The 26,500-nt window shown below is 34.5% G+C and overlaps 1 protein-coding gene across 1 annotated transcript in view; it reads left to right on the forward strand.

The window, feature by feature from the left end:
- The window catches only part of LOC135224863 (uncharacterized), a 275,908-nt gene that overhangs the window by 188,991 nt on the left and 60,417 nt on the right, over window positions 1–26,500 (forward strand). The window contains 7 exon segments of the mRNA XM_064264188.1: window positions 9,845–10,021; window positions 10,024–10,040; window positions 10,332–10,478; window positions 11,742–11,889; window positions 13,190–13,376; window positions 13,635–13,749; window positions 14,191–14,358. Coding sequence (XP_064120258.1) covers window positions 9,845–10,021; window positions 10,024–10,040; window positions 10,332–10,478; window positions 11,742–11,889; window positions 13,190–13,376; window positions 13,635–13,749; window positions 14,191–14,358 — 959 coding nt within the window.

The raw sequence follows: 26,500 nt of genomic DNA on the forward strand, positions 1-26,500 counted from the left end.
TATTCATTGAAAAATCCACCCTGAGTTATGACACTTGTTCCGAGGTTACGACGCTGACGCTTCCGACGCTCCGAGTTAAGGGGGCCGGCCGGCTAATGCCGTTTTTTAACGACAGGACTTTGACATTCATACCACTTAATAAGGTGACTTGGACATCTCCAAACGCATATGATTTTCGCCTCTGACCTTTGGTTTTGTGACGCCAGGGCAATTTATCCCGTAAATAACTATTTTTCAAATTCTATCTCCTTCCTTGATATTTAATATTAAGACCTGGGATTACTACCATATAGTATAGACCTGATGTAGACCTCCAATCAAATGGAGAGTTTTTTTTCTAAAAGTCATTTTTTTGCTAGATATGAATTTTTCAATATGGTAAAAAAAGAAACCCTATAAATACGAGAAAAAATTTATAAAAAAAGACGAAACAAAAATTGGAAAAAAGGGCTCTATTTGGAATTGTTTCTATAATGTCTTTCTGAGTTATATACCAAACAAATTCCAATGTTATAGCTTTAAAACTAAGTGAGGAGATAGATTTTTGAAGGTCAATAAGTATAGTTTTGAGATACGGGTGTTCAAAGTTTTCCTTCGTATTTCTATAAAGAAAAAGTTACTAAATAATGATTATTATGAATGTATATTTCTTTTTTGTGTATTAATAAACCAAAACTATTTTATTTATCATAATTTGATCATAAATGATGATCCCTTTGCTCATATATCATAGCCTGGGGCACTGCTTGAGGCAAGATGGGGCACTCCTTCCTACGTAACCACCTCTCTCCCCTTCTAACTAACTGCTTATTACAGCGAATTTTCTTCTGTATGTTAGCGCGAGAATGTTTTCCTTGTATTTTCCTCTTTGGCATGATGACATTCTTGCCGAAACAAAGATAAACAAACGTAAATGCAAGAGAATGTCAGAGGTGAAACTCGAAGGTGTACTCTTTTTACAAAGACAATTTAATAAATCATGATTATTATGAATTTCATATTCCATTTTGGGTATCAAAAAACCAAAACTATGTTATTTATCATAAATGAAGATATCTTTGCTCAAAGATCGTAGCCTTGGGCACAGTGTGACGTGTGCTGTCAGGTAAGAAGGGGGCGTTACTAGGCGACCCTCCCCTCTCTCTTCACTATCTACGCGTATATTACGATATTCTGTAATAATACTTGAGCGATTTTTCTTCGTCTGTATGTTAGCGAGATGTTTTCCTTGTCTTTTCCTCATTGGCATGATGAACTTCTTGCCGAAACATACATAAACATACGTAAATGCAAGAGAATGTCACGAGGTGAAACTCAAACGTGTAATCTACTTGAAGTCTATGGTCCAGCTGATTCATGATTGAACCAGATACTCGCAGTAACTCGCTTCTGCGAGCCACGGAATGTCTACAGATGCCATTTCTCACAATTTCTTTGCCAATAATTATTAAAATTTATGATAACAGAAGAAATATTGCATTTTCTTGTACGGATGAATGTTTTAGGCTTACTGAGTTATGTTTACTAATTACCCTGTAACTACGAAAGTAAGAGGAATTTTGACGAAATATTTCGTATACGTATTCTCAATTGCCATATGAAGCTCCATGAATTTTTCATGACTTTGCATTTTTCGCCCTTACCAACCCACCATATATAGGGGTTTTCCGGCCGGCCCCCTTAACGACGCTTTTTAAAAAAAAAAAACGCATACCTGTATTGATAAGAATCCTTTATAGTTTAGCACAGTATATTAAAAAAAATAAGTTTTTGGTTAGATTACAACAAAAATTTTGAGGTTATGATGATTTTCAACACTTTTTATGTCGTATTTTTAAAATTTTTTTAGTGACGCCTCATATGCGGAACTAGTTTCCGAGCGAATGAATACACTAGCTTGGGATGCGCAGTTTATAACAGTCCAATAAGGAAAAAATCATTGCTTGTTTCCAGTATACATAATTAACAAAACTAAGTTTCTGGTTAGATTACAACGCAAATTCCAAGGTTACGATGGTTTTTTATGCCTTTTAACGATACCTCATACACAGAACTAGTTTCTGAGCGGAGGGTACATAAATTAATTTACGCTATTAAACTGTATGGTAACCATAGTCAAGGATAAGGAACGTATTCTCAAACAGTATACATATCCTTTAATACAAAACAGCAAAATATCATTGAAACATTATTTCACTTAAAGAATCCATTTATACTCTACTTAGACTTGGATATAAAAACCATAGTTTCTCTCTCTCTCTCTCTCTCTCTCTCTCTCTCTCTCTCTCTCTCTCTCTCTTCTCTCTCTCTCTTTGTATTTTCCGACGAAAATAATCACTAATTAGTGTATTTTGATGTTTATTTTCATGACTAAATACATTTTTTATAATACAAAAATGATTTACTAATTTTCAAATATTAATTTTGATTAATACTGTATTAGTAAGTTTAATAAGTTGAAATGATATCACATAATAAAAATAATAATTCTCTCTCTCTCTCTCTCTCTCTCTCTCTCTCTCTCTCTCTCTCTCTACTACAAAGATGTATGTTTTTTTGAATGATAAATAAATGATTTACTATTTTCAAATATTAATATTAATTTATACAGCAATAATATCAATTCATTAAAGAAAATACCATAGTGAATTAATAAGATTTTAGCTTATATTTAAAAAATTATGGAAGAATGAAGGAAATCCCAGTCTTCTTTCAGTAACTTTTCCTCGAGATCCAGGTACTAAAGCTGTCAGATATATCAAGTTCTGTGACAGCCAGGAGGGGGAAGAGCTGCAGTGTTGCAATCACGTGTTCCTGGGATTTTTTTCTCCCCCTCTCTCTCTCTCTCTCATTTACTGAGACTCGAGATTTTTTATGTACTTGTACTATTTGTTTTTAATACTTTCAAATAATAATAATGTAATAATAAAATAATAATAATAATAATAATAATAATAATAATAATAAACTGTAATTACAAAATTCATATGTGATAGTATTTAAAGAAATAAAATACGTACTAATCTATCCATGTCACTTTTAATTAAGGTTAACTCTCTCTCTCTCTCTCTCTCTCTCTCTCTCTCTCTCTCTCTCTTTTGCCACATAAGATAATAATGTGTCATAGTGGTAACTCCCTCCCTCTCTTTTGCTAGAAGCGTTATAAGTATATTTTGAGAGAACAGAGAGAGATAAACACTCTCTCTCTCTCTCTCTCTCTCTCTCTCTCTCTCTCTCTCTCTCTCTCTCTCTCTTTTACCGAGATGAAAGAATTTTTATGGTACTAGTATGTAAAATGTTTATTGATAATTTCAGTTATTTAATAATAATAATAATAATAATAATAATAATAGTAAAACTTTAATTACAAAATTCATAATGGTCGTATTTTAAAGAGATGAAAATGACCTTTCCATTTCACTTGTAAGGATAATTCCTCTTTCTCACTGAGATGAGAGAATTTTTATGGTAGATGCACATGTTTATTATATTTTCAAATAATAATAATAATAGAAGTAGTAATAATACAATAACTAATTTCAAAAGAAAATTCTTCCCTTTGTCTTTTTCTTAACAAAGTATATGATTGGGCAGAGGTAAATAGGATGGTATTTAACTCTGATAAATTTGAATCAATAAATTATGGAGACAGAGAAAGAAAGCTATATGCATATAAGGGACCTAATAATGAGACCATCACAAATAAGGAAGCAGTTTAAAGACCTTGGTGTGATGATGAATAGGAACATGTTTATGCAATGATCAAATAGCAACTCTGTTGGCAAAATGTAAAGCAAAAATGGGAATGTTGTTACGGCACTTCAAAACAAGAAAAGCTGAACACATGATTATGCTTTATAAAACATATGTTCGTAGTCCACTTGAATATTGCAATATGATATGGTACCCACACTATCAAAAGGATTATTGCACAAATAGAGAGTGTACAAAGGTCTTACAGCTAGAATAGAAGAAGTTAAGGACCTAGACTACTGGGAAAGACTACAATTCTTAAAAATTAAAATTATAGTCTGGAAGGAAAGGAGAAGGAGAACGCTACATGATAATTCAGGCATGGAAACAGATAGAAGGAATAGCAACAAAATATCATGGAACTAAAAATATCAGAAAGAGCAAGCAGAGGTAGATTAATAGTGCCCAAAAATATACCAGGAAAAATAAGGAAAGCACACAGGACATTAATCCACTACGCACCAGCATCGATAATGCAGCGTCTATTCAATGCGTTGCCAGCTCATCTGAGGAATATATCAGGAGTGAGCGTAGATGTGTTTAAGAATAAGCTCGACAAATATCTAAACTGCATCCCAGACCATCTAAGATTGGAAGATGCAAAATATACCGGAAGATGTACTAGCAACTCTCTGGTAGACATTAGAGGTGCCTCACACTGAGGGCGGACCTGGGGCAACCCCGAACAAGAATGTAAGCGGTCCCTGTAAGGTCTTGTCCAGTGACACTCGGAGCTTAACAATTGCCATACAATGGTCAACGATTTAATGGTTTTATGTAATCTCTCTCTCTCTCTCTCTCTCTCTCGGGCTACTCTCTCTCTCTCTCTCTCTTGTATTTTAATGAAAATATACAGTAATTTGTGAATACACAGTGTTGCACATGAAAAAAGTAAATTAGTGATAATTTTAGAGATACGGCCCTAAGAAAAATTGCAAATTAGTGAAATTTTCCCTGTGGACATGTTTTCAAGAACGTCGTTCCGTCTTACGACGATTTTCGGGTTATGACGCGTCTTAAGAACGGAACCCCCGTCGTAACCCGGGGACTGCCTGTGTATATATATATATATATATATATATATATATATATATATATATATATATATATATATATATATATATATATATATATATGACCTGATTTTCGATCATACAAGGGTTCTACCAGTACAATGAAACGTGTAAGATAAAATTAACACGTGTATTTTCCTTAATAGTTACACAGGGCCCTGTTGCTAATATTATGCTACTAATTATATGATTATTATATAGTCACAAGGTACTCTAAGGCGACACGCGCTGACCACTGTCTTTGAGACGCGCCCTGACCCGTCGACCACTAATTCACTACTGACTCTTAACTTTTCAAACTGAACTTGTTTGGGTCACAGGTCTAAGCTGATTGGCCTCTTATAATTGAAAGGAACCAAGGGTCTTCGATGTATGGCACTCATTTGAATCACCCACGCCACGCCACCAACGATCATATGGGCATTCGATGAATCAGCGATATCTATCCGATCGTTACTCTCTCATCACACATACGCACAACACATCTAGTAGAATTTCCATTACGTCTTACACATGAATTTTCTATGCAGATCAATTCACCACTCCCCCCCACAAGTTCTGCATCCCGCAGAACTCATAACACTATTTTTTCTTTATTTATTTTTATGCATTTTTCCTTTATTTAGTCTCTATCATTTGTGCACTATTATTTGAGTACCTTACCGACCGAAATGTTATCAGAAATGCTATTAATAATTCATGCAGAATAAAAACTAAACTTAGCAAGTCAGGGTCAAATAGCGTGCTTACAATTGGCAATTTACAGTCTGTTCTGAATTCCACGCATCACATTGTAAACATGTTCTTTAATGAAAAGAAATTATGTAAGAATCAATGAAATAATAAATTTTATATCACCACATTAAACACATTACATTCTTCTTAAAATTTGAGCACAAAAACCTGTTGCCTCACAGCCCTCTGGATTACCATCCGATGACCACCTGCAGTATCTACTCAAAATTAAAGAACCTTTCATCGGTTGCACCGATCCTGTCACCAGGTGTTCTTCTAACAGAGACACACTTGCACCAGTGTCGATCAACGCCCTTCCCTGTCGCTCCCCTACCCATATTTGCACGATCGGCACCACATCTTCCTTCGTGGATTGAGGGTGGGAGATAGGCTCTTGCCTTACCGTCTCTCCTGGTACCCTGAACGACCGGGCATGGGCAGCGACGGGTGGGGGAGGGCTATCCACTACTTCTCGAGGGGTTGGCTGACTTCCCCTCCTCCCCGACAAGGCGTCCCTTGTCCTACCGGGACACGGTGGTTGTTTGGAACCGGCGGCCGTGGGTTTAGTCGGGGGTCCTCCCGACTCCTCCTCCACGCCGCCTTCCCCTTCCTCTACTTGGTGAGGGGGGAACGTTGTTCCGCTGGCCATCGTCGTTTTTTGAACAAGCGCTCACGAGGTGGTCTGTTGCTTTGCATCGGAAACAATGTCGTGGCTCGATGAAAGAGGGGCACTGGGCCCTCAGGCTGGCGGAGGATTCGCTGGGTCAGATTGGTTAACCGTTGCAACAACCGGTTGGGAGGTGGCCTGTGCCCCCATCCTTGTTTGCTGGCGTCTTCTGCCATCGAATAGGAGTTGTACCTTCGGCAGCAAGGTGTGTAAGGGCCTCTTGTCGTCAACAAGAAATCCCACTATGGAGGTGGGAAGAATTCGTTTCGGCATGCGTCGACAGAAGTTTTCTTTTCCCTCTACAGTCTGGTCTTCGTCAGGGGTGAGGGACTCATAGTCCTCACCGACGCGATAGTAGAAGGCTGAAATCAACTCTCCCACCCTCAACCTGGGGTCATAAGCTTCCATTAGCGCCATCTTCTCCTCTCGATGTAGGGCAAACTGCTGAGTGAGGTGCTGTTTAAAAGTACCCCAGTCTGCCGAATAACTGATGTCCCAACTCCTGATTTGTCGTGCTGCATTGCTGATGATCTTCTGTTTCGCTTGCACAATCTTTTCTCTATCTGTCCAACCAATTGTGGCGTTTTCAACACACTTTATAAAGGTCTCGATCGAAAGGAAGACTTCATCAGTGAGTAAGTTATCAAACTCAGGCACTGATCCATCTAGCACTGGCAGTTTTTCTATTTTTTTGTCTGATCGCACTTGCGTGAACGACGCGATGTTGGCCGAAATTGTGGGTGGGTCGACGGGCTTTTTTGTTTGCGTTTCTTTTGTTAATTTGTGTAACTCTTCTAATGCGTGTTGGATAATTGTTGCCACTGCCGGATCATTCACACTGTCCTTTTTCTCAGCACTGTTATTGTTAGCACTGGTGCTGCTAGTACTGGCACTCCCGCCGTCACGCGCCACTTTTCTTCGAGTTTGCATTGTTTATTTCACCTTCACAATTACACTGTTAATTGTTATGCACTGGCAAGACCCCACGACTGACACCAATTTATATGACCTGATTTTCGATCATACAATGAAACGCGTAAGATAAAATTAACTTGTGTATTTTCCTTAATAGTTACACAGGGCCCTGCTGCTAATATTACGCTACTAATTATATGATTATTATATAGTCGGAAGGTACTCTAAGGCGACACGCTCCGACCACTGTCTTTGAGACGCCCCCTGACCCGTCGACCACTAATTCCCTACTGACTCTTAACTTTTCAAACTGAAAAGGTCTAAGCTGATTGGCTTCTTATAATTGAAAGGAACCAAGGGTCTTCGATGTATGGCACTCATTTGAATCACCCACGCCACGCCACCAACGATCATATGGGCATTCGATGAATCAGCGATATCTATCCGATCGTTACTCTATCATCACACATACACGCAACACATCTAGTAGAATTTCCGTTACGTCTCACACATGAATTTTCTATGCAGATCAGTTCATATATATATATATATATATATATATATATATCTATATATATATATATATAGCTTAGTGCCAGGAGCCAGGAGTCAATCCATATTAATAACCATCAATGAAGGGAAGAGGACACACACAGATGTACATGCTGTCTTTATTGCGACGTTTCGTAATTATCAAGTTAATTACATCATCAGGCTGTTAAAATGAAAAATAAAATTCCTAGTAAAATTGTAAAAACAAAACTAAAATTTAAAAATCCAGAAATGCAAAAACTAAAAAAGTTATTCTTACTAAGTGTACAAAATATACACATTAAAATTAAGGAAATTAAATTATTCAAAAGGACATACATTAAAATGAAAGATAAATGAACATAAAATAAGCAAAAATTGACAAAAAATTGAAAGCAGCAGTGAACAGTTACAGAACAAAGAAGTCAAGGACCGACCTAGAGGAGTGACCGTTAAACTAAACGTAACCATAAAAACATAAATAAACAACACAAGTCAAGACAAATACAGAGGGGAGGAAGACGTATGGGTGTTCGACGACGGAACAAGTTGTTTAATAAAGAGGGATTATAGAATAACAAGGTCGTGCGGGTTAGTGGTATGGCCTAAAATACAGAAGTCTTTATTATCGATATATGTTTTACATATTTTGGAGTGATTTCTAATATTGGTGTGTTCTGGGTTTGCAATCCTGCTGCCAGTACGGAAGCTTATGCCACGATGAGAATCGATACGCACCTTAAGGAGTCTGCTGGTGGATCCCACATAGGTCCCTGTTTGACATTCAGGGCAAGTATATTTATAAATAACACCAGAGGACATATAAGGTGATAATCGCTCCTTCGAGGTAAAGAGGGAACCGATGGTGAAAGGGTTCTTAGGGATTAATTTTACGTTTATGGCATGAAAATGTTCCTGAATGATTTCTGTGAACTTTTTGTGAAATTTAATGTCATGGGTAAATGGAAAGCATGCATAGAACTTCATTTTAAGGACAGTTAAAACTTTTGGTTTAACAATGAAATGTTTTTTCAGTAGGTGATCTAATTTCCTATAAATTAGCTTAGCATGGAAACAGTTATTGTTAAAAAAGTCAATTAAAAATGTTATTTCGTTATGGAAAAGGAGGAATGTTGCACCCAGTGTGGGATCATTATCAGGACTTTAACCCAAGAAAAGATAAACCCAATCTGATATCACCCCTAGTAATGAAATACAACATTTCTCCCAAGGGATGACGCTGAATTGCTGCATGAATATATGGTAATTTAATTTCATTGTATTCAGGCTTTGATTTGATTCTGAGCTTGGTGCCTATCTGTGTGCAGCAATCGTCAAGACATAATTTGTCCTATTGTGTTTCCTCATATTCTAGTCTCCTTTATTGTGGTTTTGATCGTGTTTTGGACAGTTGAATATGTAACCTCGTAACATTTACGTCAAGGAGTAGGTGGGACAGGAATAATAGTTATTTTACATGGATTAGGCATAGATTATAGTGAGTGTACCAGATATTTTTTGCAATTTTAAAATGTTCATAATAAACTTTTTTTGCAGAATTATGATATGTTTTAATAGTGTTATGATAATGATGATTACTTTATAATATTTATTGAATTTAGCCAAAAAATTATTAGCTTGTTGTAATCATGGGGTAGGTTTATAGTTAGTTTAAATTTAACAATGTTTTTTTACCCATGATATTTTTATTTACTATATATAGGATTAAGGGTTAGTGGGATGCAATCACTTTAAATACAATCCTGCTTTTCCAAAAGTTAAGTTTGCTATAGGATTGCAATTTGACTTGCTGAAACATATTCCAGTTGTACAGATATAGCAAGGGCCAACTGTAAATGTAATTTATACAAGTGATTTGTTAAAATGGAAATGAGAGTAGCATATAAGACAATTTCTTTAAATGGGCTTGGGTAAAAGACAGAATTGAAAGGGGTATATGAGGAGTACTATATGTATAAGATTCAAGGTTGTGGTCACATAGTCTCAGTGTGTTTTGTGGTTTTGGAGTGGTAAAAAGATGGGAAAAGGCGGAGCATGGTAAATAAGGAAAAGATAGGGTTAGTGGTGGGAAAAAGATATTACAATTATCATTTTTATATAATTTTATGGTCATACTCATTGTTAGTTTTGTTAATATTTTGATTACCAGAAGCCCCCATCTGTGAAGACCCTATGGGACTCGAAAATGGTGAGATGTCCCCGAACCAAATTGTGGTGTCGTCTGTTCTGGATGACAGAGAAAGTTACTATGGGAAAGCAACCTTCCTTCCCCTGAACAGCAAGGCATCCTTTGTAGCATCTGCTGGAGCTTGGGTTGCAAAGCCAAAGCTGATCAGTACGTTAGGGTGAGTACAACCCTAAATCTTTTCAAGAGAAATATGTAATTGAACATAACATGATTACTTGTAAAAAGTTTAATCTTTTTCAAGAGAGATATGTAATTTCTATTGAACATGGTATAATTACTGGTAAAAAGTTTAAGTTATAACTGTATTTCATGCACTGAAAATTCCTAATTTATATTCATCTGTGTTTATGCATTTTGTAGGATGATTGTATTATCAATGTATTCATTAAATGCAGTATATTATATTATTGTAAATACTTCCTGAATTTCAATTTATACTTTCTTTCAGTTTAATTTCTTGGAGCCAAGTAAGATTTCTGGCATCCTCACACAAGGACGTTCAGACAGTGATGACTGGGTCGAATCTTTCACTGTTCGTTATTCTCCAGATGGAAAGACATGGAATAGCATTCTCAATCCAGATGGATCCGAAAAGGTAAGGACAACCTCATACTCCATGAGTTTCATGATTCACAAAGGTTAATTTTCTTTTGTTGTTGTACAGTCTTCCTGTACAGCCACTGAGAAGTGATATTTTTCACTGTAATTAAAATTTTTTTAAATATTGCAAAGATTTCCACCACCAGTGCCATAAACCCATTTGTTCAAGTATTTTCTTTTATTTTTCCATGATCCTCATTTACCTCTGCTATCTCAATATGTTGTATTTTGCATCTCTGAAATTTGTCCCATATACCGTTTTCTTCTGTCTGTCCTCTATTGTATCCCAGGTCTCATCCAGTATCCAAGATTTGTCTTGTTACTTCATATCCCAGTACTCTTTTCCAGTAGATTGATGTACATTCACGATATCAAATCAATCTTTATTCACTGTCTGCTCCATTCAGATAAGGTCTCTGGAACTGCAAGTGTACTTTGAATTCCATTTTCAAAAACTTCTCAGTGTTCACTTTGAAGAAATTTTCTTTTTTGTATCATGCTCTTATGTTCCTAATATTCCTTGGTGTTCTTTTTCTTGCTCGATTAATTGTTGTGATGTAAAGTGGAACTCTGCCTGTTTGTGGTTCCGGATTCGCAACTTCACTTATTCGCGGATTTTTCTGTGGAACATATATCCATATTATTCACGGAAAATTCACCTATTTGTGATATTTTTCATAAAGAAACATTCACTAATTACTGTTTTCATGGTACCATTTTTGTGACTAGTATATGCATTTTTTGTGATAAATCTGCTAAAATACTCAGGTATAAGTATTTTAGGCAGTTATAAGCATTTTTAGAAGGGTGTCAAGTATTTGTGGGTTTTAGCTATTTGCAGGGGTTGTGGTACTCGTCCCCCATGAGTACCAAGGGTCGACTGTATTTGGTTTCTATGATTGCCATTTATTGAAACAGATTAAAATGATCAAATCTAATATATAAACAGGTCAACTTGTACTTACTTCTTAGCTGTATAGGGTATTCTAAAACATATTTTGTAACTTTCTTCAGCTGAGTAATAAATGGTTGGTATTATACACCAGTCAAAAAATATTTCGTTTTTGCTCTTTTCAAAATTGGTTCCTTCTTGCTATTTGTTGATATTCAACAATATAAGTAGTAGTATAGTAAAAGTACATAAATGCTTTTTCTATGTTTTATGGTCAAAATACTAAACTGGGTTAATATTGTGTACCTTCATTCATTATGCAAAAAAGATAAGGCAAAGGCTCCAGCAAGGTCATTTATGTTACAGGTATTCCCTGGCAATTATGATCGAGATTCTGTAGTGAAGACAAAGTTCGACAGAGTTATTCAAGCACAGTTTTTGGAAATTAGACCCAAGACTTGGAAGAACAATATTGCCATGAGAGCTGAGGTTTTGGGTTGTTTCCATCCTTATCGTATGTATAGTTGTTTTCTTTTCTTTAATCGTGGTTTTTGTCTAAATAATTTGAAGTCTCTGCATTTAGCATATGCTTCGACTTGAGACCTGAGACTTCTTTTCGTACTGTAAAATTGAAGTGAACTTAGATCTCTCAGATCTTACACAGACAAGTGTTCAATTTGTGTTTTTTCCTCTTACAAGAAAAATTTTAATTTTTCTTTCATTTGAAAAGGATAATTTATTACAAATGAGTACAGGGGTTATAAAAATTTTATTGGCATTAATTTCTTTTTAGTTTATAAAGTTATTCAATGATATCTGAGGATAGAGGTTTGATTTGACCTCCTAAGTTAGTGCATTTATATTTCTTAACATTCTGATAAAGTTAAGTCTAATGAAATTTGTTTATAGCATGACTTCTTACTTGTGTTTTGCATAACAAAAAAATGTTAGGTTACTGAAGCATAAGCATTAATCAGAAACCTGTCCTTTCTAAAGTAAATTTTTTTCTCATAATAACATGCCTTTTCTTGGTAGAAAACAGTACTGTATATTGGAAACATTCCCCTTATGAGATTTCTAGCCTAATGTGAAAATCATATAATTTCTTTGATAATATTATCCAAATTTTGTTGTGTGATTAGTATTCTTTGGCTTGCCATAAAAATGTTCCACCCCTTCCAGAAATGAGTCCTTTCTCCTGCTAAATGGTTCCTTTTTTTCTGTTAGGACAAAACCAATTCCCATTTCTATTTTCTCTGTTGATACTCTCATTTTAAAATTTGAAAGTCTCTGTTTTCCATTTGCTAACAGTGGTTCATAACTTCTTTCCTGAAGGTAATCTGACCTTACTAAAATATTCTTTGTTCCTTTTGCTAAATAATATTGCATAACCAAATGTTCCTCTCCCCATATTTAAAGACTGTTTCCCTAACTGAAAACATCTTTTCTTTATTATAAACATTGTTTCCTGCTAAATGAAAAATGTTAAAGCTAGAAGATTTTGTCTTTCTTCTTGTTGAAAACCCTCTTAATTAACAATGATATCCCCCACTCTTAAGATTCTCCAGTACCTTACTTAAACTATTCTTTACTTGAACTATTCCCCAATATTACTAAAGCCCATTTGTCTACTCCGTACGCCTATACGAACCTCCCCTTTTCCTAGGAATCATTTTCCAGTAGTACTAAGCTACTCCTATCCCTCAAAAGAAATACAAAATTATGAATTCATAATCCTTTTCCCCTTATTAAGAGATTTCTTTTCTAACAAAATGAAAAAACAAATTATTTCAATATTTTAATTTCTGATGCAGCGGAGGAATAAACAACTACTGAAGCTCCATTCACCACCACCTTGATTCCTCCACCACCTTACTGCGACGCTTGTCCTGGTTTGCCAGAAGAGTTTTATGATCGCTGTAATCCATCCAGTGGAACATTCTTTGATGGAAAGTTCTGCGTAGCAAAAGCAATGTGCCCATGTTATGAGGATGGCATTAGGTATTTGTTCTTTGAATTTTTATCAAGATTTTTCTTGTTCTTAAGATCACCTATATATTCAAAGTGGATTCACCTCTTGTATTGAATTACAAGTATGTATATATGATGAAGCATTTTATTTTGAGATGTTTTTCAATACCGTTAAAATGCATCAAACTCACTTGTATTTATTGTCAACAGATATCACAGCAAATATGATTATTGATGCCAGATATACACACTGAGTTGTAATCTGTGGTACTTTTACTGTTTTACTAGGTATGAAACTGGTTCATTATTTGAGTCCAGAGACTGTAAAGTGTGTGAATGTATAATTGGAGGAGAGGGAGAGGCAAAATGTCAAGAAAAGAAGTGTCCACCATGCAAGGATGAAGTAAGTCTGTTTGTGTTATAAGCAATAAGAAAATGCTGCAGATTTTAGTTGCCTTTAATTTCTAGGAGCAAAAGCAAATTTTGATCATAGTTACATTAGGTAATCAGCACATTAGAGTATAGGTGTACAATAGTACATCGGCCTAACTATTATGAACTCTGGAATATCTTTTGAATGACAAATTGTAAAGTTTTTACACCCTTGTTACCTATTCATTGAAAGTATTTTCAAACTAATTTAGTGTTTCACAATAGCCATATTGAAACCCCTAAATGCTGCTACAGAAATGTAGGTATTTGTAGTTCATCACCATGAGGTTATCTTTTCTTCCCTTGTACTCATTACTTTTTATGAGACTTTTCATATGTTTTTGTTGTCAGCCTCCAGCCCCCCAAGAAGTATTATGAGATAAATGATACAAGAATTCCTATTTATTTTCAGAATGAATATAGCGTTGTAACATCTCTGTGCACATGTATTTGTAAGACTTGCCCAGAAGGTACCAAGTTATGCCCTTCAAGTAATTATTGCCTGAATGAGACTAACTGGTGTAATGGTATCGAAGACTGTCCTGATGACGAAGTGGATTGTCCTCCTCCCCAACGCCTGGTAAGTACTAATTATTCTTAGGTTGGTACAGCATATACAGGCATATTAGTTTTGAGTTCATTTTCTATAATTAAATTTTGTGAGTTTTTCCTATAAATTTAAACTGTCAGTTAATAATTGCTAATGAAAGCAAAGTGAAAAACTTGAAAATGATCTTTGATGACAAGAAAAGCAATAAGAAGTTATACTTGAATAGAATTCAAAGTGGGTGCAATGATTTAGTTGCAAAGATTCCTTAGGTAAATTACTAGTATTGATTATGAAATCAAAATTAAAATAACAAGTAAAGTTAAACAAAACAAGAAATTCTTCATGTTTAACATACTTTTATTGTGGTTTTCTGTTTTTATTTGTTTTATGTGACCATTATAAGAAACCTGTAAATTCACTATAGATCACTGTGATGTTACAAAAACTGGCCAATTACATCATTTCCATGAACAATGTCAGTTTTTTTTAGTTTACGTAACATGTTGTATTTCACTGTGTTGAATTTTGAAGAATAGCAAAATTTTTAAGCCAAGGCAGGTTAGTCACCTGTATCTCATCGCCTTCACCAACCACCAGAAACTCACCAAAGGGAATGCCCAACCAAACAGTGGTCCAGAACCCATGGGTTAATGAAAGTTAGAAGGTAAAAAGGACGAATGCCCCATCTGTAACATAGTGAGCTTCCTGATATGACTACTATGACTACTCCAATGCCTTGTCCAATACCTCACTGTCCATTTGCAGTTTGATATTGTATTCTCTCATAAGAAGGTACATGTGGATGTTTAACATCACAATTTCTTTTTCTTTGTTTGGTCATAAAATAGTTGCTATTTAAGTAAAGTATTTTTCCTGAATGTTAACTGTCTTATTTATAACTTCGGTTTTTGAATTAAATTAATTAGATATTTATTGTTTTTCTGATAAGTAATTGTAGTGTGTTTAGTACGGTGTTTAATGTCACTTAATTTTTAAAAAGTTCTGCTTAGTTCCATTGAATTGTTTTTCCCTCACCTCTCAATGCCAGGAGAAGTTGTTTGGTCCTAACATACAAATGTATTTCCCCCATCCCATCATACTATGGAACCCTCCTACTTGTCCTCCCTCCTCTGTGTTCACCGATGGTTATTAGTAGTACAAGAAAGTCAACGATTATGAAATACAGTCTTACATCATCAGATGACTGTGGTGGTCCTCATTACCCAGTGCCATCCCTCCTGTTACTCCTACAGCCCCATGCCCACGCCACCTCATGTCCGATCAGGACTATGGAAGTGAACTAGAAGGATTCAAAGGAGCCCAATTGAAACTATGTCCTGAAGTACGTTTTTCTGGACTGACCATCTACTTGTAATGCTACAAACTATATTTTGACTAAATTTTTCCATTTTCCTTTGAGGGTTGAAATAAGAAAATACAGTTTTTTTTAGTCATAAAGTGAGATTTTAATTGTTTATACCTAAATCCAAGTATTTTGTACATATGATTAACTTTTTTTAGTAAATATAATGTCGCTGTCTTCACCAATTCACAGAATGCTTTATTTCAGTGCATACTGCACTGTTTTGGAAAATTACCACTGTGCCTGAATATAGGTTTTATTATTGAAACCTTTACCATTTCAGATGCCATTTTACCTTTTAGACAGAAAATATTGCCATTTGAAACTGGGTAATAATAGGATGCTTTGTTTTTTAGTATGATTGTTTTAACCCCTATCATCACAACAACCAATGTGTCCACCTGTTGAGTCGTCCTGATGATATACGAGTCATGTATATAGAAAGCCTAGGATGGATCTGGGTGTGGCGCCTCAGTACTCATGGGTGACAAGATGACCACCACGGACCATACCCAACCAACAACTGAGACTCATTCCCACAGTGTCCTCCCCTGTAAGTAAGAGACAAATAATACAGTTAAAGTTTCTCATAATCATTGAACATTTTATTTTTTCAAGGAATTTTTTCACTTTGTTACCATTACCAATCTCAAACACAATTAAAGCATCGTTGACCTGGACTGGGTGAGGAAGTAATCTCTTTAGGCAGTGTAAAAAGTACATACAAAATCCAGTATACCTCAACCAAGTTTTTTTCCAACCTCTTCAAAATCATTGGGCCGCCTAGAAGTCTGGTTAAGGCAGTTGATTTTTGGTTTATCTTCAAGCACAAGAAATGCGTGCTGTCACAACTTTTGTCACAGGTAAAGTTTGTGTTGGATGGCAAAAGTTGGAGAGAATGGCTTATTTTTTCATCTTGCATATCAAGTTGTATTACCCAGCTGTCAGGACAGATATTTTCGATGCAAAAATTTGTCACTTGAGGAAAAATAAAAATTTGCCTTATATAACATGTAGTATTATAAATAATATATAATACAAGTATTATATAATAAGGTATGTATTGTTATGTTACTTATACTATGTTATACCAATCACAAGTAGCACGGTGAAGATTGGATATTCAAGAAAGGCCAGCAGGAAAAATGCAAGGGTACAATAATATATTATTGTTAACCCTGATGAGGGGGTTTAGCAAGAATACACTAAGCGCTAGGTACTGGCTGCTCTTTCATTTTTCCTGCTGACTCTTGATATGTATATATTAATAATAAGACTATTATATACTATTATATTTATAGTATATAATTATATAGATATAGTAGATAATAATATATATATATATGATATTAACAGACCTAATTATATATATACATACATACATATATATATATACCAGTATATACTATATCTTGACACCCGGTTTTATCAAAACTAACACAAATTGAAAACCCTACCTGTTGTCAATGGTGCCCTCTGCTCAGCAAAACAAAATGTCATTAGGCCCCCCCCCCCCCCCCCGGATATTAACCCTTAAATGCCGAAGCGGTATTTTAAAAATTCGTCTCCTGGTATGCCGGTGAGTGGTTCGGGGAACTTGTGAAGCGCCAAAGCGGGAAATTTTTTTTTTTTTAAATTGCTTTTTTTTTATTTAATCACCGCACGCAGTTTTTTCAAGATTGAAGAGCTTTCATTTTTGGCTCCTCCCCCTTTTGTCATTAACCTGAAGTTTAGTATGCAACGCCATTCAGAAATGAAAAAACATATCATTATCATATTAATAAATGGGATGGGAATATGACAGCGCAAAACAATTTTTTTTCATAGATAAGTTGTATACAAATCCGCGCTGTGAGCAAACCGTTTAAAGCTAACGCAAGTTAAATTTTTTTTGGATTATATTGTACCCACTAAATTGCGATCATTTTGGTATATAACCAACATTGTACAACGATCAAAGCAACACAGAGAAACTATTGATCCACAAAATGAATGCATGAATTCGTAACGTGCGGACGTTAAACATTTTTTGTTTTTCAAAAAATTCACCATCAAACTTTTCCCGGCAAATATTGTTTGCTCAGAGACTTCCAATTTGTTTCACAATGAAGATAGAAAATGATTGAAGTATTTACTAAGCTGTAACGAGTTTTAGCTTACAATTGCATTTTTCGACTTCGGATCGAGGTTAATGTTTGACTGAATGTCGAAATTTTTGTTTTTTTTATTTATCGTGATTTATATGCAAATATTTCGGAAATGAGAAAAGCTACGACCATTCTAATAATTTTTTTTAATTCTACATGAAATTGCGCTCCACTTTCATATATAAAAACGTCTATGAAAACGGCTAATATGAAACAGAGCAAATATTACGAGAATGCGGAGTAACGCATTTCGGAGATTTTGCGGCGGAGCAATCCCAATCCCCCCCATTGGAGGGGAACGGAAAAAGTCTTTTTTTCAAACAAATTCACCATAAATCGAACATTTGAGCTTAGAGGATTTCGGATTTGTTTTCCAAAATGAAGATAAATGACTGAATATTAAGGAGAACTGGTAAGGGTTTAAGCTTCCAATTGCGTTTTTTGACCATATCGGTAGAGTCAAAGTTGACCCGAAACGTTCGATTTTTTTTTCTATTTATCGTGATTTTATTTAATGCCAAAAATATTTCAAATATGAGAATAAGCTACCGACCATTCAAATTATTTTTTTTTATTACTACATGAAAACTTGCGGCACATATTCACTATATTAAAAACTCCTTTGAAACGGCTAATATGAAACCGGAGCAAAATATACGAGGAATGCGAAGTAAGCATCTTTCGGGTAGATTTGCGGGCGGAGAAATCCGTTGCGCGGAGGGAAGGTAAAAGGGTTTTTTTTTTTCCAAAAAATTGTTCACCATAAATCGGAAATATTGGTGCTAGAAGAGACTTCGAATTATTGGTTTTCAAAAGAAGATAAATGATTGAATATTTACTAGAACTGTAAGAGGTTTAGCTTACAATTGCGCTTGTTTTAGACCATTTCGGTATGAGTCCAAAGTAGAACCCGACAACGTTGATTTTTTTAATTTGATTGTGATTTATATGCAAATTTTCCGAAAATGAAACAAAAGCTATGACCTTCAATTATTTTTTTTTATTCTACATGGAAATTGCGCAACATTTTTATTTTTATAATTAAAACTCTATTAAAACGGCTAATATGGTAACGGGAGCAAAATATTACGAAGAATGCGACGTAAGCAAGATTTCGGAGATTTGCGGCAGGAGAATCCCCGCACTGGAGGGAAGGAAAAAAAGGTTTGTTTTTTTCAAAATGTTTCACCATAAATCGAAATATTGTGCTAGAGACTTCGAATTTGTTTCAAAATGAAGTTAACTGACTTGAATATTACTAGACTGTAAGAGTTTTAGCTTTACAAATTGCGTTTTTCAACCAATTTCGCGGTCAAGTCAAATTTGAACCGAACGTCCGATTTTTTTTTGCCATTTAATTCGTTAATTTATTTAAATGCAAAGTATTTCACAAAAATAAGAAAAGCTTACGACCTTCAACGATTTATTGTTGTTTATTCTAAACAATGAAATTGCGCACATTTTCTATATTACAACTCTATGAAAACAGAGCAAATATTTACGAGAATGCGACGTAAGCAATTTTGGGAGTTTTGCGGCGGAGAATCCGCACGCGGAGGGAAAGGAAAAGATTTTTTCAAAAATTCACGCCATACCCATCGAAACTATTGTGCTAGAGACTTCGAACTTTGTTTCAAAATGAATTATAAATGATTGAATATTTACTAGACTGTAAGAGTTTTAGTCTTACAATTGCGTTTTTGCGACCATTTCGGCGGTCCGAGTCAAAGATGACCGAACGTCGATTTTTTTTTCTATTTTATCGTGGATTTTATATGCAAAAATATTTCGAAAATAAGACAAAGGTCTAAAACGGACCTTCAATTTATGTTTTTGTTGTATTCTACATGACAAATTGCGCACATTTTTCCATATATAAACCTCTATATAACGGCTAATATGAAAACCGGAGCAAATATTACGAGAATGCGACGTAAGCGTTTCGGAGATTTTGCGGCGGAGTAATCCAATCGCGGAGGGAAAGGAAAGTTTTTTAAAAAATTCGACCATAAATCCGAAATATTGTTGCTAGAGACTTCGAATTTGTTTACAAATTAAATTAAGATAAATGAATTGAATAGTTACTTTTAGAACTGTAAGAGGTTTTAAGCTTACAATTGGAGGGGCGTTTTTTGCGACCATTTCGGTTCGAGTCCCCCCCCCCCCCAAAGTTTGACCAAACGGTCGATTTTTTTTTTTCTATTTATACGTAATTTATATGCAAAGAAATTTTCGAAAATAAAAAGGAAACTTATGACCTTCGATTATTTTTTTTTGTTGTATTCTATTAGTACATAAAAATTGTGCACATTTTGCAATATATAAAACTCTGAATATAACGGCTAATATGAAATGGAGCAAATATTACGAGAATGCGACATAAGCATTTCGGAGATTTCGGCGGAGCAGAATCCGCCGCCGCGGAGGGAAAGGAAACGTTTTTTTTTCACCAAAAAATTCACGATAAATTGAAATATTGTGCTAGAGACTTCGAATTTGTTTCAAAATGGAAGATAGTGATTGAATAAGTTTACTAGACTGTTAACAGAGTTTTAGCGTTAACAATTGCGTTTTTTCGACCATTTTTGGATTGCAGTCACCAAAGTTTGACCAAACGTCGATTTTTTTTCTATTTATCGTGATTTCATATGCAAAAATATTTCAAAAATAAGAAAAGCGACGACCTTCAATTATTTTTGTTAATTATTTACATGAAATTGCGCATATTTTCATATATAAACCTCTATATAACGGCTGGATAATATGAAACGGAAGGAAAGATTTACGAGAATGTGACGTAAGCAATTTTCGGAGATTTGCTTGCGAGAGAATCCGCTGCTGGCGGAGGGAATGAAAAAGTTTTTTTTCAAAAAATTCCACCATAAATTCGAAATATTGTGCTAGAGACTTCGAATTTGTTTTCAAAATGAAGATTAAGAAATGATTGAATATTACTAGGTATGGTTAGGATTTTTTTGCACCAACCCAAAATTACCAATAATGTTATACATATATATATATCTTATTTACATTAACCATATATATATAATATATTACATATATATATTTACATATATATATATATACAGATAAATATTATACATATATATAAAAATAAAAAAAAAAAACCCAAAAAAACTTTATATATATACATATTACAGATATATACACATAGTACATATATATACATATACCATAATATATACATATACATATATATACAAATATATATATATCAATGGAACATAATACATATTATACATACATATATTTATACATTATATAGATACATATACATATATATACATATATATTAACATATTATATATACATATATACTATACATAATATATACCATATATATACCATATATATATACATATACTAATATTATACATATATAATATATATACTAACATAACTATATATATACCTATATATATATTATACCATTATATATATATAAGTATACATATACATATATATACAATATACATATATATACATATACATATATAATACAATATACCATATATAATAACATTATAACAGTATACATATATACACTATATCAGATATACCAATATACCATATACATATATACATAGCAACATATACATATTACATAATATTATACAAATATATACATTAATATATACATATATACAAGTTAATATATACATATATACATATATATTACATACACACAATATAATATATACATAAATTAATATATTATATACATAATATACACTACAATATATTATACATATATATATACATATATATATTATACAGTATAATATAATACATATTCATAGATATTACACATTAATATATACATAATATATATACCATAATATATATTATAATACATAACCATATATATAACATAATATATAATATATGGTATATATATATGTGGTAATAGATTTTATTTATATATTTGTATAATTATATTTGTATATATACATATATATATATATATAATATATATAAATTATATATGTAATAAGATATGTTATTAAATATGTATATATATATTATATTTATATATATATATAACGTATATAAATATATTAACAATATATTATACACAATATGGATATATATAGCAATATATTATGACAAATGTATGTATATAATAATATATATGTATATTATATTATATATATAATACATATATATATACATATATATATATACAGATTATATAACATAATATATATATATAATATATATATATAATATTATCAATATATACAAAGATATTATACAATATAGACAAATATTATACACACTTATTAATATATATAATAATATATATATATATCTACAATTTATATTATACTTGTAAGTGGCCCTCGTTGGACCACAACACATTACTAGGTCTACAGGAGCCATAAATAAAATCAAAATACCCACAAAACTTAGGTGTTCAAAAGGCAGCAATCCACTAAGGTGGGGAAGCAAGCCCAGGTAATGTTAGCACAAGAATAACTCAAGGGGGGATGGCCAAAAACAATGAAAAAAAAATCTAATATATGAGTTGATAATTCAATAAAAATACAGGAAGTTTACGATACAGGCCTCTTCATTAACCATTAAATCCATCAAAATCACTTACAACAACCATGACCCACCCAAATGATTAGGCGACGCATTCAACCTCTGAAGGAGGAAAGGGGGGCCCAGAGAGGAATAGCAAAAATAACCCAAAAGAAAAAAAGGTAATAACCTGGAAATTTTTCAACAACTCTTAAAGGATGATGATGAGACGATGAAGGTCCTCCTCCCAGAAGCACTCCAATTAAAGTGGCAGAGGACGGCAAATCACAATACAATTACTATAGAGGCTCTATCAGAAAATTTCATCTTACTCCTGACTAACTGCAGTGCAGCCGTTGATCCTAGTCATCCGCGTTCATAATCATGGACGGCCCCCCACCCCCCCCCCGCCGTGATTCCCAGTAGAATCTTGGATCAATACTTTTTGGGTTTTATAATAATGGATGACCACGACCTTACGCCGTCGCCAAGCGAGGCCCCATCTTGGCAAGTTACTGCACCTTATCAGGCAATAATAAAATGGCAGAGATTGTGGAGAAAACTGCCAGCTGAAGATATATATTTTCTGGAGGACCTGTTGCTGTAAAATCCGAGAGAGATAGCAGGCTCACAAGTCAGGGTTGGCAGATACAAAAAACTGCCTGCAGCTTGGAGAAATCAGGTCTCAAGTCAAACTCAGCAAAGCCCAAAATAAAAAATGGAGGGGAGAAACAAAAAAGGGAGGATTAGTCAACAAGAAGGACTACACAAAATACCACTGGAGTGAGGAGACCCCTAACTAACAAGAAGGCGAATCGAACAATGAACTTTACAGCACTTCAAGAAATGAATAAAGAGGAACTTAAAAGCTAACCTAAGTAAGCTAATACATTATAAAAAATCCTAAGGCTTACTTACACCTCCTCCCACCCAGAGAGAGAAAAAAAAAAAATTTTTTTCCACCCAGACAAAATTGCAAAAGTTACTAAACAAAGATGCGCAAAAGTTTACGTTAAAGTTAATGGGAATTAAGTATCCCAATATACACACTTGAAATATAATATCAAACAATTAAACAAAGGGAATTACAAATGTTAACAAATGAAAAAGGTCACTTTAAAAACAAACCCCATCACCACTAAATAATTGCACCAAAGTCCTTTCACCATAGGAACTACAAAATCAATAAGACCAACCTGTAAATCAATAATTGAATTATCCCAACAATATGGGATCCACCCTAGGTTGCCCAAGATTGGAGAAAAATGATATATACGATAAACCAAAATTGTCATTACACTATCACCAACCCCCAAAATATAGTGTCCAAATAAAGGATTCATTACTTGGGTACTTGTAAATACTTAAACTAAATATGCGACATCCTTAATGCATCCAGAGGCTACCTTAAATAAATTAACACCTACATCCTTCCGTCAAATATAAATAGTACACCAGTTCTGCCTGTTCACCACCAGAATGGACCATGGTATGTTTGAAGGGAAAGGTTCCTCTTTCCTTGTGAATTGTTCAAAGCCGCGAAGGTATAATGATTAAATGTCCCAAAAATATCATACACCTTAGCTGTACTTTTTCACAGCACAACCTTCATAGCACCATTATAACACCTGTACATTAGCCTTACACCCAAGTGTCTTGAACACATAACATGTCACAGCACTAACACAGCACTTTTCTTTTAAGCACTATTAACAATTATATGGAGTCCACACTCCTGACAAAGGGGTGTATAAACAAATCAGTTTGTCACAAAAAAACTTAACCTTAACTAATTTGCATACCCAACTAACGTAATAAATACCATCGCCTAAAACACGAGTCCAATATAGGATCATTCATAAATACCTAAACCACCACACAACCAGATATTTTTATGCAACCTCAGTTTTAAGCATAATTCAATCACAGAAATAACACCAGTTCATTATAAACTTCACCACCTCCAAAAGCAATTAAAGGCATAAATTAACCTATAGAATAACAGTTGAATCCATCAACTAACAATTATCTTACAGATGGTCAATATCCATCTATCATATCCAATAATATAATCAACAGTTATTATATCCAACATTGGAATGTTATATTAAATCATAATTTGTTCAACCATCACACTAAAATAAAAGAAACCATATAAAAATAACGATTAATACTCAACTAGGAAATACGAGTGACAGGAAACTTACCAACAGGTAAAGAAAAACCCTTATAATTACCTCGTTCGCACTTACTCTGCCAGCCGGGACAATGCATCGGCCACCATATTCTCTTTCCTCTGGGATATGCTTCAACTGCAGATCGAATTCTTGGACCAAAATACTCCAGCGCATCAATCTCTGATTTTTATTCTTGTACCGATTCAAGAACGTTAAGGGTTATGGTCCGTACAAACTTAATGGGCACACCTGAGGAGGAGAGATAGACATTAAAATGATGTTACTGCCAAGATCAAGGCCAACGTCTCCTTCTCGATTGTGGAATATTTTCTTTGAGGCAAAGTGAGCTTTTTAGAAAAATACGCCACCGGGTGGACGATACCATTTCCGTCAGCCTGACTCAATACCGCACCAACCCCCACATCACTCGCATCAGTGGTAAGCTGGAATGGAGTGTCAAAATTGGGAGCAGTTAACAAAGGCCGACTAATGAGGATCAGTTTTATCTTCTCTAATGCATCCTGAGCCTCCTTACTCCAAACGAAGGTAACATTTTTCTTCAACAAAGCAGTAAGAGGTTCCGCAATGTCTGAAAAAATTGCGAATGAATCTACGATAATAGCTTGCATCCCCAATACCCTTCGCAAATCTTTCTACATTTAGGAACCTTTACCTTACGAATGGCTTCAATGTTAGCCTCCTTAGGAGCATACATACCTGCTCCTATCTCATGTCCAAGATATACCACCTTTGCTTTTGTTTTGCGAAATCCGACTTTCATTAAATTAATAAAACCAGGCCTGCTTTCCTAAGTACTTTGAATAAGGCCTCAATTCTCTTCAGGTGCGACTGCCAGTCGTCGCTAAAAATAACCAAGCCTCAATCAATACACCACACATCACTCTAGACCACTAACCAAAGAATTCATAAGTCACTGAAAGGTGGCAGCAGCATTTTTCATGCCAAAGGGCATCACTTTACACTGAAATAACCCCTGTTGTGTTACAAAAGCCGAAACACTTCTGGCCCTTTCCGACAGAGGCACCTGCCAATATCCTTTTAATAAGTCGAACTTCGTAATATACTTAGGCACGACCCATACGATCGATGCAATCTTCCACTCGAGGCAATGGAAAACTATCAGCCTTGGTCACCTCATTAAGCTTCCTGTAATCAAAACAAAGACGATAGTCTCCGTCGATTCTTTACCAACACAACCGGAGATGACCAAGGACTACAACTCGGCTCAATTTAATTATGCTTAAGCATATACTCACCTCTCTTAGCAAACAATTTCATTCTTTTTTGGGTTAAACCTATAAGGAGCTTGCTTCAAGGGCGTGGCGTCCCCTACGTCCACGTCATGCTGCAAGATCGTGGTCTTGCCGGGCACATTAGAAAACGAGTCCTTATATTTTAAAACCAAATTTCCCAAGGATTGTTGCTCATCTTTACCCAAGTGACTCAACATCTGAGGTAAATTTTCTAAAGCCTCGACATTACCTGCCAGCCATTCACTATCTTTCAAGTAAACGTCCCTGTCTTCTGAAAAGGAATCATTATGCTCATCTGAAAAAGAAGCATTATTACCGACAAAGTCATTTCTACTGTCACGAAGAGCCGCAATTGGCCTAACCTTCTCTCTTTCATGGAAAGCTTTCATCTATTTATATGTACTAATTGATGAGGCCTTCTCCTATTGGGGGTTTCCACCAGAAGTTAACATTACTTACCTTCTTTAATACCTTCCATGGTCCCTGGGAGGTAGCTTTGAGAGAATTACCTGGGATAGGTAACAGAACCAGTACCTTCTGTCCTACGTCGAAGTCCCGGGTCACAGTCTTTCTGTCAAAATAAAATTTCATTTTCTTCTGACTTTTCAACAAATTCTCACCTGCAAAAGACCAAGCTCTGGTTAATTTAGCATTCAAATTATT

The sequence above is a fragment of the Macrobrachium nipponense genome, chromosome 12, assembly GCF_015104395.2.
Source record: "Macrobrachium nipponense isolate FS-2020 chromosome 12, ASM1510439v2, whole genome shotgun sequence".
Classification (NCBI taxonomy): domain Eukaryota; kingdom Metazoa; phylum Arthropoda; class Malacostraca; order Decapoda; family Palaemonidae; genus Macrobrachium; species Macrobrachium nipponense.